Source organism: Rhinolophus sinicus, chromosome 11 (assembly GCF_057876585.1).
Source record: "Rhinolophus sinicus isolate RSI-liver-muscle chromosome 11, RSI-T2T, whole genome shotgun sequence".
In the NCBI taxonomy this organism is placed as follows: Eukaryota; Metazoa; Chordata; class Mammalia; order Chiroptera; family Rhinolophidae; genus Rhinolophus; species Rhinolophus sinicus.
Window position 1 is genome coordinate 232,852 of NC_142511.1, and position 17,216 is coordinate 250,067.

Sequence of the window (17,216 nt, forward strand, 5' to 3'; positions counted from 1 at the left end):
CTGTTGCTGAGAAGAAATGAGTGGTTGCTGAGAGAAGTTCAGCCATTAAGGACTCAAGCTATTACAGGCCATACAAGAAACGATCAAAAGGGCATAACAGCTAAACTGAACGTGTTTGGCTTTGGCTGACTGAAGCTGTAAGTAGGCTAAGAGGTTTTACAATGTTGGAAGTCAGGGCAAGAGAATGGAAAGGATTGCCTTAAAATAGAAAGGAAAGCTAGATATTTAGATAAACAGGAATCACAGCTGAAGTCATTAGAACGTTCGTGACATTTACCTAGATGTTCTATTTCTTTTCATCTTGCTCTAACCATATTTTTCTTCCCTCGGAACTTTAGGATGCTTTATTATCAAGGTTTTTTTCAATTTGGTTGAAGTTTTTGCTGCTCTTCTTGCAATCTTACCATAATTATTCTTAACAGTTTAGTTGGTAGTTATTAGTTAACCCTGTACCTGTTATTTTTTTCTTTTTCTTAAAACTTATACAACACAGTAACTATTCAGTGAAGTTCCATCTTATTAAAAAATAATCTGTATAGACTGGACAGTGGGTGGGCCTTATCTTTCACATCTGGTCCCTACACCTGGGCAGACTCCACTTGGCTAGTTTTGGTCTTCAAACACGCACCAGTGGGTTGCTACCTGAATTGCAGGAAGAAACCAGCTAGACTAGGAACCAGAACTTGCATGCTGAAATCCATTTTAATGGCAACAGTACGTGCAAGTTCGTAAGTGTGTCTGTCTCCTTTTTTTATAGCTTCAACACCAGGCCTGGCACACTGGAGGCCCCCGGTCAGATTGAAGTGGAACAAAGAAGCTGGGGGGAGGAGCTCATTAGCTGTTTAGGTGGACGCTAGGGGATCGTTATTTTGTTGGGCAGGGTGTTTTTTTGTTTGTTTGTTTTCTTTTCATTATGTGAGTTAGGGTTGATAAATCCTACATGCCTTTCAACTCCCACGATTTATGGTCTTCCAAATCAAGTACTTCACAAGTCTCCTGTTCTTTGCCACAGAACACTGTCCACTTGTCTGTCTGTCTGTCTGTCTCTCCTTCCCTTCCTCCTTTGCGCCCTTCTCGCGCAGACTGCCATCCTATCACTAAATCTTAATCTGCAGTGTCTCTTGGCTTACCCCTTTCGTTCATTGTTTCCTGCATCCCATGTGCCCTCTTGATTTCCTTCCAGCTCTTCTTTCTTTGCTTTCTCAGACTCACTCGCTCCTCCCTGCCGTCTCCCTCCTCCTCCTCCTTTGCTCCCCTACTTCAGGTTCCAGGCTCTCATCCCCCGACAGTCGCCCCTCCTTCCCGCGCTCTGACTGTCTTACCCTAGTTGGAAATGCAGCAGACCTCCGAGCCTGCCTCCATTGGATGCGAGGGACTGTCAGTCGGCGGCAAGAGGAGCTCCTATTGGTCAGGCTGGAGGCGGGGCCCGAGCTGACTATAAAGAGCGGGGCCCGAGGCGGCGCGCGGAGCGGCTGACTGGACGGGCTCTGACGGGACCCGCGGAGCGGACGCCGGGCGGTGAGCGAGCGCCGAGGGCCGGGCGCCGGCTCGGAGCAGCGGCTCCCGGCACTGCTTCCCCTCGTCTGGTCAGGCGGCGCCACCACAGAGCCCGGCCCGTCGCCGCGGTCGCCGCGCAGCCCCCAGGGCCCCGCCTCCCGCACTTGCCGCCCGCTCCGTCCCGCCGCCGCGATGAGCGAGGTGAGCGGCGCCGCCCGGCCCCACCGCTCGGGTCCCGGGGGGCCAGGGGTGCGGCTCCGGTCCCAGGGGGCAGGGCGAGGGGGCCGTGCAGTCCGGAGTCTCCGGGAAGCGACGGGAAGCGGGAGGCTTTACGTCCCCGCTGCGGGTGGTGCTTTGTGGGGGCCGCGGTCGCAGGTGGTGAGTCGCCTCCCGGGGCGCTGCTCCCCTCCACGCCCCGGCTGTGGCCCCGTCTGGCCCCGGTGCTGCTCTTGCGCGCCTGCATCCTACGGGGACTGCAGCCCCCTGCCCTGCGGGGGCGTCCTCCCCTCCATCCTCCAGTCCGGAAGCAACCGCTGCAGGGGCCGTCTGGCATTCGGGACCGGCAGGGCCGGCTCCTGGGGACATGTCCCCTTGCAGAGTGGACCTCCCGCCTCAGTGCTTCTGACCTCCTCGGCCTTTGTCCGGCTCCGTGGTGTCCGTCTCAGCCGGGCCCAGCCCACTGACTGGGGTGTCCTCTTTCCATAGGACGCTGCTCATGGGAGGGGGTCACAGCAGAACTGGGAAGGACCCCGCCCATTGTCCGACTGTATTTGTAGCACCGGCTCATGTTCAGCAACGTGCATCTTCCTTCCCGCTGAACGCAAGCTTGCTCTCTGCGACCCCTTTCCTAGTACTGAGGGTCTCATGTCAAGTCTGACTGCTCAGCTGTCTGCCAGATGCCAGCTCTGAACCCATATACTTACCAGCTGCGTGGTCTTAAGCGAGCTAGTAAACCTTTCTGTGCTTCAGCTTTTTATCTGTAAAACGAGGATAACTGGTGTCCTAATGATTCAATGAGATTGTATAGGAAGGTACTTAGAACAGTAGCTGGCACAGGGCAGGCACTCCATCTCTGTTGGCCGTTCTTATCTCCGTTTCTTTTTCAGTGTCACAGAAATTCTCAAGGATAGCAAGAGCTCGGTGAAGGCATAGGGCCCTGGATCCTAGGTCTGTTTAGTTCGTCATCTTTCGTCGGAGCTCTGCAGGCTCCCACTGAAAGTTGTCGTCCGAGGAGCCAATTCGTGCCAACTGCTATATTGTCCTGGTTGCCATGTCCACAGGGCGTATCCTGGGAAATTCAGCGAGTCTGGAGGCTGCAGATGGCAAAGTGGTTTCTAGTCCCTCAGCTAGTTGTGACCCCGACCATGGCAGCCTTTCAAAAAGAAAAGAAAAAAAAAGTTCACTTTGCTTTCCTCTTGCTTCTTTCAGACCTAATATGAGAAGAGAGTTTTTCTTTGCCCTCTTTTCACTGAGGTCTAGAGTTCAATGCCCCCCCCCCCTTGTGTTTCTAAATCTGAAAGTTGCAAGTCAAGCCTCCCCTGGGAGTTTGTGATCTGAAGGCTATGCCAACGTGAAGATGCGTGGTTAGTCTGAGCTTTTTTGGGGGAAGTGCACGGCCTCCCTGCAGGACACACTACAGGGGCTGACATTTAGGGTGCTATTTGGTGGAGTGACAAAGCTGTTTCAGTGGCAAGGAAAACAATCTGGTGTTTCATGGGAGAGTCAAGTCTTGATGTAGCAGCTGAACTTGGGAGAACGATGGGAGTGGGACGGGGATGGAGACTTGCTGTCAGTGTGTGCGGGGCTGCCCAGCCTCAGGTGGTCAGAGGAACTCGTTCCAACCAGCGATCACCTCCAGAGCCACCTCCTAATCAGAGCTGAGCCTGGCTTCGGGATGCGTATTTGTAAAATCCAGAAGCAGCCACCTGGGTGAACACAGAGACCAGCTGTCTGAACCAGATCCCCAAAGGGTCTCTGCTTCCCTAGAGGCCAGGAGCCAGCCTGTTTTCTTCCTCTTGTGAAAGTGTGATGAAAAGCGGAAGTGTTGCCCAGAGCTCTGGAGCTCCAGGGAGACGCTAGACTCAGGTCTCAGTCCAGCCCCAGGGGTCTCCTATTCCAGGTTGAAGAGCCTGGCTCAGGAAAGCGCTGTGCACCCAGACTCTTCTATAAGCCTCACATCTCCACCTGCTTATTTCCTTACTTGAGAAAATGCATGAACTGAGAGGACTTCGTATCTCTTTAAAGATTCCCATTTCAACAGAACAGAAGCTGGAGAGGACTCCAGACCCAGAACCAGTGAAAGCGCAGGGATTCCGGTGGGGCTGCTGGGGAGGCTTTGGGCTCCACTGGGCCTCGGTGGCCATGCTGCCCCTCGGCACTGCAGCGGGCCATGCCCTGCGTGTGCGTGTGGAGGACGAGCTGCAGGGCACCAGCTGTCTGCACTCGCCGCTGCAGCAGGACTCCAGGGCTGTGGGTCGCAGGCCGCCCTCCCGCTGAGGGGCTCCCTCTGGCTCCCCCACGCCTGGGAGGTGCAGTCAGTCCCTGAGAGCTCTTGCCTGTAACCTCTTGTCGCGGACGTAGCTTAACGCTGTGACCCTCTTGCATGTCTCAGCTGGGAGGAGCCCTGCTGGAGGGATCCTCTGGTCCAGCGGTCACTCTGTTGAAATGGGGGTCACGGACAAGTGGTCACTGTCCTCACGGTATCTGTGCTTTGGCTGCAGGGGCTGGAGCAAGGGACAGGTCAGTAGACTTGTCACTGGGGGAGAGCTTAGAAGTGGTACCCCTCCTTTGTTACTCTGCTTCTGTCCTCCTGGGTCAGAGGAATGGGGTATCACACTTCTGGGGGCAATTTCTCTTTCCTGTGCTTATCTTTCTGGCTTCAGGCTTCCCCATGATGGAAGTTTGTGTTATGTCTTCTGTGAGCCAGGCAGGTAGGGATTTGGAGGGAATCCAGGTTTCTCATTCTCATTGGTATTTCGTTATTATTACGGTTATATTCACATATAAAATCAAAGGACTAGCTACTGGATACCGGAATGCCTTCCACCTCTGGAAATATCTGTCTTCTGAAGGAAACTAGAACTTGGTTCTAGAACTTGCTCTTCCGTTTCTTAGGCAGCCACCCAGGTTGTTGGCTTAGCTGCCTGAGCAGGAGCCTCTGGCTGGTACAAGTGGATGATTTTGTCATCCTGTGACCCGGGAATAGGGACAACTGTTTTCCTGAGCCACAGCTGTGATCAGTCACCTCTTAGAGTGTCGAGTGTTTCTAGGGGAAGACGGCCGTACATAACATGGCTGGAATCCACAACACAAATCTGATGCATCGTTGGTGTCTGTCTGTGGAGGGTCTTAACTGATGAAAGTGAGGCGACAGGGCTTCAGAGGGAGGGGAGGAAGAAGGATCAGGTCAGTAACCGTCTTTTCCAGGTAGTGGTTCTATGAATGCCTCCCCCTGTTTTCTTTCTATTTGTCTACAGTTCCATATTGTCTTTCAAAATTCTATTTTGAAAAACAAAAAACAAACCAACTTAAGTTGGTGTACATTCTTCAAGATACAAACACAGGTGTCTTTCACCAAGAAAATTTCGAATAATATATCAAAACATTTTAGTGATGTAATTTCCAAGTTGCTAAGGGGAGCTCTCAGTCATCTGGAGCAATCTTCCCACTTTACGTGTGAGGAAACTGAGGCCCAAACCTTAGCTGAGTCTCCACAGTCCTAGAACCAGGACGAGGGCACAGACTGCGGACTTCTTGTCCCAGAAGACCTTTCCGTAAGACGACTCCCACATGTCCCCTAGTGAATACGGAATGATTGAATTAACATGCGACTTCTAAGGAATATATTACAAGTAGTTTCCATAGGCAATCTAAGCAGTGCGATTTAATAAATGCTGCGCGAGTGGACAGAGACAGAGAGAAGAGGGACTGACCTGGATGATATTTATCAACCGGGTGCATTTTGGCAGAACACCAGGCGGGCCAAGTCTACCCCTTTGTACAGGGTCACGTGCGGTGACTGCCAGGGTGGGGTAGGCCAGTGAGTGGGCGCGAGGGAAAGCGGAAGCCTGGGGGCCCCCTCTCCACGGGGTCTTAGTGTCCATCACCGATTCGCACAACTGCAGAGCATCGGAGACCAGAGGAAGCACGGAAACGAGAGCACCCTCGGACCAAAAGCGTCTGACGTGGAGGGCGCAGCGCAGGAAGGCGGGCGTCTGTCTACCGACGGCGCTGCGCCCTCTGAGCAGACAGGCAGCGGCGTGGAGTCCTCCCTTTAGCCACTTGACTTCCAAGGAGAGGACACAGGCTCTGGGAGGAGAAGTGTAGGAAGGAGGAAAAGACGAATGAAGTCGGCTGGCAAAGTGAGCGCCGACAGTCTCCTGGGATCCCGGAATCCCACGTGCATGATTTTCTAAATCCATCCGCCAGATCCCGCTGCTCGAAATGGCTCGACTTGCCCCAGAATTGTTTTACCTGCCAGAGTGAGCCCGGTCAGCTCAGGTCTCCAACCCCTCTTTCCAAGAGCTCTGCATCCGGTGAACAGTCGTGTGCCCCCCACCCCCACCCCGCGGATTGCTGCTTCTGCCCAGGCTGACTCCCAGGCACGCCCACGGAGGTTTCCCAGCCCCCACCCGGGAAAGGGGCCACGTTCTGTGGTCCTGGCGCTGCCTCCCTCCCACACAATGCCCTGCGGTTGAGTGTTTGCTGTGTAGGCTGCGGGGGGTATTAATGCATTTATTTTGGGACATTAACGCCATGGGTGGGATGCACATTGAAGATTATAGTAATAAAAGATGCTTTGTCAGCTCCCCCAGCCTAGTATGGGGTGAAGACAGCTGCAAGCTGTATGCAGAGCACCACGAAGACCCACTCTTTGCACTGCGGAAGCCCATGCTGGGGTGCCTGCCGGGGCCTTGACTCATGAACACCTGGGGGGAGGCAAGGGGCTCTGCCTCTGAGTTCAGTGGGGGTGCGGCTGTTCAGGAAAAGGGGTGCGGGGGGGGGGGCTGCAGGGAGAGCGACACACCCGGGTGTGGAGCTCTGCTCCTTTTGGCATGTGGGATATAAGGCATTCGGGTTATACTCCATGTATTAGGAGGAGGACGTGTGTATGCGGAACCTGGAGTAAGGATTCCTAGTTCTATTTCTGTTAGTATCTTGAGGGTGACCTTGAACAAGTCTTTCTGAAGCTGTTTGAAGACTGCAGCTGGTTGCTGCACTGAAAGAATTGAAACAGTTCCAACCCGGCTCCCAAAACAGCCGGTCTAGGGTCTCTCAGGGGCTGCAGGAGATGCGAGGCCTCTGCGGCCCTCTGGCAGTGACCTTCACTTGCCATTGAGGGAGAGTGTGTCAGCAGGGAGAGAGGCGCCCCTGGGGGGCTGAAGCCTCTGTCTCCACTTGGAAGCAGATGCAATAACTCCTGTCTCCCTCACTTTCTGTGCCTCGGAAGCAAACAGAGAGCTTACAAAGCCTAGGATTTATGTCAAGACAAAGGCAAGAAAGAGGTCTTTGGAGCTCATATTTAGGATTTTTAGGATTCAGGCCCTTTTTTGGTTTCCCTGCCCTGGTCTGTGGGACAGGATCCGAGTGCCCGATCAGCAGAACGGCTAGGACGTGCATAATCTGTTTTCACTGCCCAGCATCCAGGAGAGCGGAGCCCATGCAGGGCGCATGCTGGCAGGTGTGACGGCCCCTTCACCCCTGTTGATTGCTGATAATCTGTGAGCCCTTTTTAAAGGCTGAGGATGGGGAAATCTTGGTAGTTTACCCTTCCCAAGGTTAGTTCTGACTTCCTGCTTGGAGCAGAGGGGGAGACACTGTCTTGCCCCTTCTGGTGACAATGGTTGCTGTGTTGCTGTGGCAACATCATTACAGATGAAAGAAACAAAGAAAGTAAGAACCACAGCTAGAGAAGGGGGCAGGGTAAGTGGGGCCCAGAGTTATTGGGAACCGGCTCCCAGTAGTGGCCGTGGGCAGTGTCGTCTAAGGTGCTCCCGCTTGGCCTGTTCTTAGGTGCTTTGCCAAAACAGTGTCCTTCCGAGCCAGCCGCAGCCCACGCGCTCGGCTGTGTGAGACAAAGCCCTAAGGACGCCAGGTTTTTGTGCTCCTGAGCACTTGTCTCAGCTCCCTGTGGTCCACACCTCAAAAAAATGCCTCAGGTTCTTTGAAATGAAACGTGAACATTTACAGAGGTTGTGCTAGAGGGCCCCTCCTGTGCCCCCTCACCTGGGAGAGCTGCCGGTGCCCCAGGGCTGCAGGCCAGGCACTGGCTTACAGAGTATAATCTCCGTCCAAGCAAACCATTGTGGGGCCCTTACCAGAGGTGGAGAGCCACTGCCAGCATTTTGGGGGGGGCTAGACATTGGGAAGACAGGGACATTGTGATTTCGGATGTGGTTTAGAGTAAAAAGAGGCCAGTCCTGAGACTTCTGTGCCAAGGGTCCTTCGAGCCATCCCACGCACACACTCCCACTTAGTGACACGAACTTGTCCAGCTGTTTGACTCCAGGTGACTCCAGGGGGAGTCAGACAGACGTGGGTGTATCCTGCATGAGCGTGGACTCAGTTCGACCGGCGCCACCACTCCTGGTGTGTGACATTGGGGAAACCACAGCCTTGCTGTGCTCGGGCCTCCCATCTGCAGAAGACACACAACATCTACTTGACGGTGAAAGAAAAGAGCTAGAGAAAATATATATGAAATACCTGCATGTACTAACATAGTTGTTATTTTGAAGGACTGCGCCTCGGGTTGAATAGAAGAACAGGTCAAGTTACAAGACCATTCACCATGTTGCTTCTCCCAGCAGTTTCAGGCTTGAGAAAATTTTAATTCACATAAACAAATATCTATTGAGTACCTACTATGTGCAGTATAGAGGTTGCAGTTAATGTGACACAGATAAATGGAAACTAGGGAATCGGATGGGTGGGGGTGGGTGGTAGGACAGATACACAATGGCTGTGCCACAGGTAACCTGAACTAACACTCTTGGGTAGGCCTTGCCCTGCCCTCTCTGCTCGTTTCCAGGCCCATGTGCTGAAGAGAGGAAAAGTGCTAAGCTGGCTCCTGGCACCTTCTCACGGCCTCTGAACTGGCCTCGCAGGCGCGCCCCTCAGCCGTCTGCACTCACGCTGGTTTCAGAAACCTAGATGAGGTGGTGAATAGAGTGCAGCAGGAGTGGTGTCATTCATTCAACAGATGCTGAGTGTCTGTCGCGTGCAGAGGCAAGTGCTAGACCCTGGGGCTACAGTAGTGGTGAGACAGGCACCACCCCACCCTCACGGGAACCCACGTGCAAACGGAGGACACAGCCATTCAGTAGCGAATTCCCAAATTATTTTTTAGTGGTGTAGGGAGCAGCATGGGTGCTGTGACTGGTAATGGGGGCCCTAGTCTAGTCTGGGGAGCTAAGGAGAGCTTCCTCCAGGACAGCTCTGAAGGGTGATTCACCACATAAAAGGGAAGCTGGGGTAAGAGAACCATGAGCCGAGGTCCGGAGGTGGGAAGGGGCGTGGCCTATTCCTGAGATGAGGTCATTGAGTGATCAGAGGTGGCCCAGACCATAGTAGGAATTTTATTCTTCCTCCTCAGAGCCTTGGTGCCCACGTGGGCTCTCGCAGTGATCTCTGTACACACAGCTGTCAGGGTGACATAAAGTGAACGGGCCTCGTACTGACCTGGGCACGCAGTGCGAAGCAAGGAAAGGTGTGGAGAGGGCGATTTCCAGGTTCCTGGCCCGCACGCCTGGACGAGGAGGCACTGTCAGGAGCAGGTCGGGCAGGTGGGGCTGACACCCGCGGGGCCTGCGTTCCTGCGCAGTGTGCACGTGAATGGAGACTGAGCTCAAAGGAGACGTGGGGCGTGGATACCGCCTTCTGAGCCCTCGGCGGGCTGTGATGCCCAGTGTGGTGCCTACCTGCCACAGGAAGCTCTTGGCCTTCCTGACTAAGGAGCAGCCTATTAACTAAAATTCAGCACAAGTATAGGCTTTCTTCCTCAGTGGCGCCGGCCACATTTCAAAGTACTCGATACCACTCATGCTTAGTGGACACATGTAGGATGGCATGGGATAGGACACTTGTTTCACTGCAGAGAGCTCTGTCACGGGGTCTGCCGAGCTGTCTGTAAGGGGCCACATGGTGAGTGATTTGGGCTTTGTGGGCCATGTGTCTGTTGCAACTACGACACCGCTGTTGTCCTGCCGAAGTGGCCCCAGATGATGGCAGTGGGCATGGCTGTGTTCCAGCCAAACCTTGTTTACAAAAACAGGCTGCAGACCAGATCTGGCTGTGGCTATAATTAGCCCACCTCTGTCCTATTGGTCGGCGCTGGGAGAGATGATAACTGGAGTGGTAGGGACAGGTAAGATGGTCGGGAAGAGAGAACACAGGAGAGCCCCACCCTCAGCCTTAAGAGCCTCCATACTAAAGGTTGGGCAGATGTGTCCAGAAAGATAGGTGAGAACCCAGGAACACCGTGGTGTCCCAGGAGCCACGGAAAGGTGAAATGCCTGAGAGGTGAATGCTTCAGGAGGTCAAGCCAGGTGCAGCTGACCTTTGTATTTGATCTAGCAACTTCGAGAGCATTGGGCACCTAAAGAAGAGCAGGAGCCGCAGAGGAGTACAAGCTAGGGTGACGTGGGTTGGAGAGGGTGTGGGAGGTAGGAGATGGAGACGGAGAGTTCTGGAAGTCTAGCTATGAGAAGGAGAGAGACGTATGAGAGGCCTGGCCCCCACCCTCACCCCAGTCATCTTTCTAATTGCTCCTTCTCAGTCTTTGCCGGCTTGTTGACCGCTCCTTAACCCTTTTTCCCTATTTAGGAAATTCAGGTACAATTTACATGCAGTAAATATACCCTTATCAGTATATCGTTCTACGAATTTTGACAACTGTATACGGTCAGGTAACATGTATCTATGCAATCAACATACAGAGCGGTGCCTTCGTCCCTAAATTCCCTTTGTAGTCACTCCTGCCATGACTCAGCCCTTAGCAGCCACTACTCTGTCTGCTGTCCTGAGAGTTTGGCCTTTACCAGAAATGTCGTGTAACTGGAATTTTACAATGTATGTGTGACCTTAGGGTCTGGCTTCTCTCATTGATCGAATGCATTTGAGCTTCATCCACAGTGTCGTGTCAGCAGTTCATTCCTTGTTTGAATCGCTGGTTGGTGTTCCGTCCTATGGCGTCCCCAGTTTGTTCATCCTCAGCTGACGGGCATTTAGGGAATTTCCAAGTGCTGGTGATTTCGAGTAAAGCTGTTATACACATTCACTTACCGCTTTATGTGTAGACGTAAGTATTCATTTCACTTGATACCTAGGAGAGGGAGTGCTGGGTTGTATGACAAACGGATGCTGAAGAAACTGCCCAAGTAGCTGTTTCCACCAGTGATGGACGAGAGTTCCAGATAACTCCCTGTCTTGCCCAGCGTATGGTGCTGTCATTTGACAAAACCGTTTTCACAGCTGTGTAATGGTATCTCCTTGTTTTCACTTGAATTTTCACAGTGACTAATGTTACACATCTTTGCCTGTGTTGATTTGCTGTTCATGTATCTTCTCTGGTGAAGTGTCCAAATACAGTTCTTGCCCATTTTTACAAACTGTATTCACATTATCGAGATTCGAACGTTCTTTATGTAGTCTGAATGCAAGTCCTTTATCAGATACGTGATTTGCAAATACTTTCCTCCAGTCTGTAGCTTGTCTCTACATTCTCTCAGAAGTGTCTTTCAAACAGCAGTGCTTAATTTTAGTGAAGTTCAATTAAAATTTTTTTCTTTTATGGGTTGTGCTTTTGGTGTATCTCCGAAATCTTTGCTTACCCCAAAGTTGCAAAGAATTATTTTCCCTATATTTTCTTGTAGAAGTTTTATAGTTTTAGGTTTTATACCTGTTTTGAGTTAATTTTTGTATGGGTGCGAGGTGTGGATTGAGGACTTTTGTTACGCTTTTTTGTTTTTGCATATGGCTGTCCAGTCATTCCAGCACGATTTTTTCAAATGATCCCCCTAACCTTGTAATATTGAGTTCCTCAAGGCTTGGCCCTAGACCCAGTTCTTCTCATTCTGGTGTTGTCTGGAGAAGGAATTCAGATTGAAACAGCCTGTTTGTTTGTTTTTAAGCGAGGGAGAGGTTTTACCTACAAGACAGTGAAGGGGCTGATGGTGAAGAGCCCGGGAAGCGCAAAGGGGAGCGGGGTCTAGAGCTGGATGGAAGGACAGACATCACCTGAATGCTGACAAGTGCCAGGGAGGAGGTGTGGGCAGAGAAGGGGGACTGCTGTGTCACATCCCTCTCTGCGGTCTCAAAGCCCGAAGGAAACAGACCCCTGAGGCAGCAGGCCTCTCCCCACGAGAAGGGAGGCACACAGCTGTGAGGTGCAGAGGAAACAAAGTACTCGTGGGGAGTTGGCAGACACCGGAGATGAGATGACGGCAGGGAACACTGGGGTCGTCGGGCCCAGAGGTGAGGATGAAAGGAAGGGAGGAAGGTTGGCAAGGAAAGCAACTGGGGCCCTTTGGGGAGGCAAGAGCTGTGTGCCTCCCAGTTGCTAATGCGCGTTTGGTGGTGTTGAGAGCTGAGAGACTGGCCCCCTGTGGGGGCAGAGGCTGAACGGAATGAAGCGCCAGGCTCAGTGGAAACTTGGAATAGCAGCCTGAAGGAACACGAGGGGCTCCGAATGGAAGCAGTGGGATGAACTTGTACTTGGAGTTCTCAGGCTGTGCTGGGAAAGGGGATGTGGCTGTGTCAGAGCCCCCCCTGCTCGCACGTGGCCCCCCTCGCGCACACACACAGCGCTCAGCCTGGGGGGTGTCAGGAGGCCAGCGAGCAAAGGTCAGGGGAAAGCCAGAGTCGGGTGGTCAGGACAACAGGCAGAGCTGGCAGCCGAGTCAGTCAGCCTGGTCTGGGGTCAGGTTCTCACAGATCACGTAGGATTTCCCCTTAACGGAGGGCAGGACCCTGCTCCTGGGCTCCCTGTAGGGTGTCTGGGGACAAAGTGGTGGGGACGGTGGGCTGAGAGACTGGCCCTGAAATCCAGCTACCTGACTGGGCGAAAGGAAATCAGGTCCCTGGGACTGTCCTTCCGACCTGGAGCTGCTCCGCGTGGGGGAAGTTGTCCAGTTAACTCAGCCTCACGTTGGACATGCTCCTCAGGTGTGTGCACACTCACGCTTGCACACACACATTATTACATACACACGCACACACATGCACAAATGCACACACACGACCACATGTGCACACACGATCGTGCCTTTGGCTGGAGATTAAGAAATGGCAGCCAAGTGTTAAAGAGCGTGAACTCTGGAGTCAGATTGTTCTGATTCAAATCCTGGCTTTGCTACTTCTTAGCTGTGTGACCTTAGGCGAGTTCACCTCCCCAGCTCATTTTCTCTCTGGAACAGGAGAGTAGTAGCAAGACCTGCCTTACGGGCTGTTACAGGGATGCAGTGTGTTGATGTGTATAAAGTGCAGAGAAAAGGGGCTGACACATAGTCGGCGTTCTGTCTGTGACTACTTGTAAGACCAGGTGAGGGGCACGGTGCACCCCAGTTATCGCTGATCCACCACCCCACCCCACCCCCGCCTTCCCTTCCCTTCCCGCGCCAGCTGCATCAATCTTGCCAGTCCTCAAACAGGCTGCTCACTCCTCCACGACAGGGCCCTGAAAGCTCTGGCCTGGACACGCACCTCTGCCAGCTCTCAGCTCAGGTGCCGGCTTCCAGAGGCACTTTCCGGGCCCCTCTGTGAGCTGTGCGTCTCCATATCTACCCCAGCACTCACTGCCTTCCTCCTTCCCTGTCTCTCCTCTGTAGCATTTAACAGGATAATCATTTTGTTTGTTCATTTGCCTATACCCTAGAATGCAAACCCCACGAGGACAAGGCTTTTGTCTGTTTTGTCCTCTGCACTTTCCCTAGGGCCAATAAAGACTTGGCGGGTGAATTCTGATGACTTTTCTCCCCCCCTCTGGTCCCAAGATGCACAGCTTCGACTATGGCACGTACCTGGTAATAGGAGGGCTTGGAAGTGACGATGGTGAGTCTAAGGGGTGGCACCGTCAGCTGCCTTGAATGGCTGATGTTCTGACTTTCATTTTCCAGCTTAACACCAAAACATCCCCAGCGACCAAGCAGGCACCTGGGCCGGAGGAAAAGGGTGAGTCGGCTTGGGCGAGGCGGTCTGTAGAGCAGGTGAGTGACACCTGGACATAAGGACAAGTAGGGCTGTCAGTCTGGAAGCCCTGAAAGTCAGGTGTAGCCGGAACGTGGGTGAGTGAAACGAAGCACTGGGTTAGAACGACTACCTGGGGGCTGCCTTCCACTGTTTCCTAAGAAGCACACCTGCCAGTACTGACACTGGGTTTGCAAAACTGGCTCTGGAGTGGCTGGAGACAGGCACACGATAGGAGGAAACTCATCGGTGATCCCAGCCACTGTCTCAATCAGAAATTGAGGGCAAGCTGGGGAGACAGCGTGTGCCCTAGGGCTTCTGTAGGATTCTGGAAGTGGTGAGAGGACATCTGGCAGCTTGGTGGATAGTAGCAAAGCCCCCAAGTAACTCTAGCTAATTTTCAGCTGAGGGGCCCTGATGCGACTTCCAGGGGAGTTACTGGGCAGGCATTCTCAGGGCTAGCAAAGATGGGGGGCTCACAGCGTTCTGCAGGAAGTGGACTTCAGCCCCTGCGTTCGGGGCCTGGAGAGACGGGCGGGCCCGCCCGGAGCACGTGTTCACAGATTTCGGAACCACCTGCAGGCAAAGCCGGCAGTGCCAAGAAGGCCGAGGAGGATGAGGAGATCGACATCGATCTGACGGCACCGGAAACGGAGAAGGCGGCCCTTGCTATTCAGGGCAAGTTCCGGCGGTTCCAGAAGAGGAAAAAGGACGCCAGCTCTTGAGTCGCCAGCCTTGCAGTCCCCTGCTCCTTTCCCCTCGCCACAGCCTGACTCCATGTGTCTTTGTTCCTCTAGCCTGTCGTTGAGGCGAGTTCAACCCTTATGTGTTGTGTTGTGTGGCCCCTGGAGCCATCACAGCATTAGGGGCACAAGGAGCAGAGGGAATGTGAGGGATTCGGAAGCTGCCACTTGCCTAACGGAGGACCAGCCTCTCCCTGGGACGGGCCTGCCTCCCAAGGCTTGGGGGCTGAGAGGAGGGCCCCTGGCAGGGTGGGGGCGGGGAAAGGTGGTCACAGCAGTCCCCCTTCAGGTAACAGCCCCTTCATACCCTCCTGCAGCACCACCTCCAACTTCCCCGCTCCGAGCTCGGCCACAGTGGGGACCGGGTCCCCCTTCCCCGGGCAGACCTGACTCAGGCAGCCTCCAGTTCATGCATGCTGAGTACATGAGCTGCAGGGGATGTCTCTGGGGCTGGTAGCGGCCCCCCAAACTGGGCTTTCTCATCTGGGCTGGGAGCATAGGGCAGAGGCAGGGAAATCGGGGCTCAGGCAGGTGTGGGGAGGAAAGAAGAGTGAAGGGGGATCTCTGAAGACACAGCGACCGCCAGGAAAGCGTGTTATGTGAAGGATTCTTGGGGCTCTGCTAACCTGCCTACCTCTGAGCCCCGACGTCTAACTGTCCCCAGAGGCCACCCAAACCAGCGACCCTGTAGCTCCCACCTGCCCCACTGTGGAGTCAGGACAGGAGAGGAATAGCCACTCTGTGTGATTTTAGCATGTTGCATAATTATATAAAAAACCCTCAAGTGGGGTCATGTAACCTCTACTTCTGTTTTTCCTGGGAGGAGTATGAGTGTTGGCCTGAGCTGGCCTCTGGGGCGGGTGGGGGCGGGTGTGGGGGCAGCTGCATGGACTCCGTGGTGGGAAAGGGGACAGCACTGCCTGACCACGTCCACACAGGCCACGCTGTCTTCGTCTGCTGTGTCACCATCGCCGGCTGCACACCTGCTGGATGGAGCCTGATCCCTTCTGTCCCCGTTCCCTTCTGTCCCCGCCTGGCTAAGGGCGCATGTGGTGTGTATCCCTCTGAGGACAAACCCAGTTTTCCTTGCTCCCTGTCCCCAAATGACTATCCTAGCCGTCCCTGCTGCTTTGTCTCCCCCCTACCCCCCCACACCTGTTTTTCACACTTAGGGGCAAGAGAAGGTGACTCGGTCTCACTGAAGGCTTTAAACCACAAATTAAATAAAATGATGGCTTTCAAGTGAGTTTACATTGCTGAGAAATGACGTCCATGCACTGAAACCAGAGCCAAATGCTTGAAGATCAAGCAAAGAATGCTGTCTCCCCAACTCTCCTCCCTTCCTCGTACTCACCCTCCTTTCTTGAATCAAGAATACAGAAGTCGAAGCCGAGTGGCCGCTAGTGTAGGGAGCCGGGGACCACGTCCCAGAGCTTCTCCACGCCCAGCGAGCCCGTGGCTCCAGGGCATCAGGAGGATGAGCAGTGATTCACGGGAAGGCCTATGTCACAGGAAGTAGCTCCTGATGCCCGAGGAAGGAAGGAGCTTACCCTGGGGTCTGTTCTGAGTGCAGTCTCGTGTTGGTAGTGGCTTTCTGTCCTGGCCTCATGGGCAAATGGGAGGGCAGCTCGTTGCCACACCTGGTGTGTGGCCTGTAACGCAGGAGCATTCCTGTCCCCTCGACCCATGGACATGCCGTGGGGATCGCTGGTCTGGCCTGTGCACGCAGGCAAAGCAGTGCTCCCTGCTCCCGCCCCTGGGGGCTCCCCCATGTACGGTGTCTGCTGACTGTTCCTGCCACAGACCTGGAATATGGTGCTGACATGATTTTTCCCTTTATCATCGCTTGCTCCAAAAGTCGTATACTTGTCCTCAAACATTTTTTTTTACATTCCATATCATTTTATATTAATTTCAGGTGTGCAGCATAGTGGTGAGACACATATAATTTAAGATGTGACCCCCCTGACTAGTCTAACACCTACCTGGCACTATACATGCTTATTACCATGTCATTGACTATATTCCCTGTGCTTTACTTTATATCCCATGACTATTTTGTAAGTACCAGTTTGTATGTCTTAATCCCTTCACCTTTTTTGCCCCCAAACCCCCTCCTGTCTGGCAACCATCAAAATGTTCCCTGTGTCTATGAGTCTGTTTCCGTTTTGTTTGTTTGTTCTTAGATTCCACATATAAGTGGAATCTCATTGCATCTGCCTTTCTCTGTCTGACACACTCCACTCAGCAAAATACCCTCCAAGTCCATCCATGTCCCCACAGATGGCGAGAACGCATTCCCTTCCCTGGCTGAGCAATAGTCCACTGTATATATGTACCACCTCCTCTTTATCCATTCTTCCTGCGATGGACACCCAGGCTGCTTCCACATCTCAGCCATTGTAAACAGTGCTGCAGTGAACGTATGGATGCACATCCCCTTGAAGTAGTATTTGGGTTTCTTCAGATAAATACCCAGAAGTGGGACTCCTGGGTCTTTCTTTGTCTCCTGTTATAGCCTTTGTTTCAGTCTATTTTGTCTGGTATAAGTATTGCTATGCTAGATTTTTTTGTTTGATTCTATTTTCATGAGATACCTTTTTCCAACCCTTTACATTCAGTCTACGTGTGTCTTTCAATCTGAAATGAGTCTCATACACAGCATATGTAAGGGTCTTGTTTTCTTTTCCATTCAGCCCTCCTATGTCTTTTGCTTAGAGTGTTTAATCCATTTGCATTGAAAGTAATTGTTGATAGATATGTAGTTATTGCCATTTGATTCATAATTTTGAT

General features: G+C 53.0%; 1 protein-coding gene across 1 annotated transcript; it reads left to right on the forward strand.

Annotated features, from left to right (window-relative positions):
- The first annotated feature begins 1,453 nt into the window (after positions 1 to 1,453).
- On the forward strand, positions 1,454 to 15,669 carry PCP4L1 (Purkinje cell protein 4 like 1). Its single transcript, XM_019712954.3, has 3 exons — positions 1,454 to 1,698; positions 13,611 to 13,665; positions 14,263 to 15,669. The coding sequence occupies exons 1-3, from the start codon at positions 1,690 to 1,692 to the stop codon at positions 14,403 to 14,405; spliced, it is 207 nt and encodes a 68-aa protein (XP_019568513.1). The 5' UTR covers positions 1,454 to 1,689; the 3' UTR covers positions 14,406 to 15,669.
- The last annotated feature ends 1,547 nt before the right edge of the window (positions 15,670 to 17,216 follow it).

Excerpts from the sequence above, each read along its gene's own strand:
- PCP4L1 (XM_019712954.3), top strand. Across the intron at positions 13,666-14,262 it reads ACCTGGGCCGGAGGAAAAGG|GCAAAGCCGGCAGTGCCAAG; the intron begins GTGAGTCGGCTT and ends AACCACCTGCAG.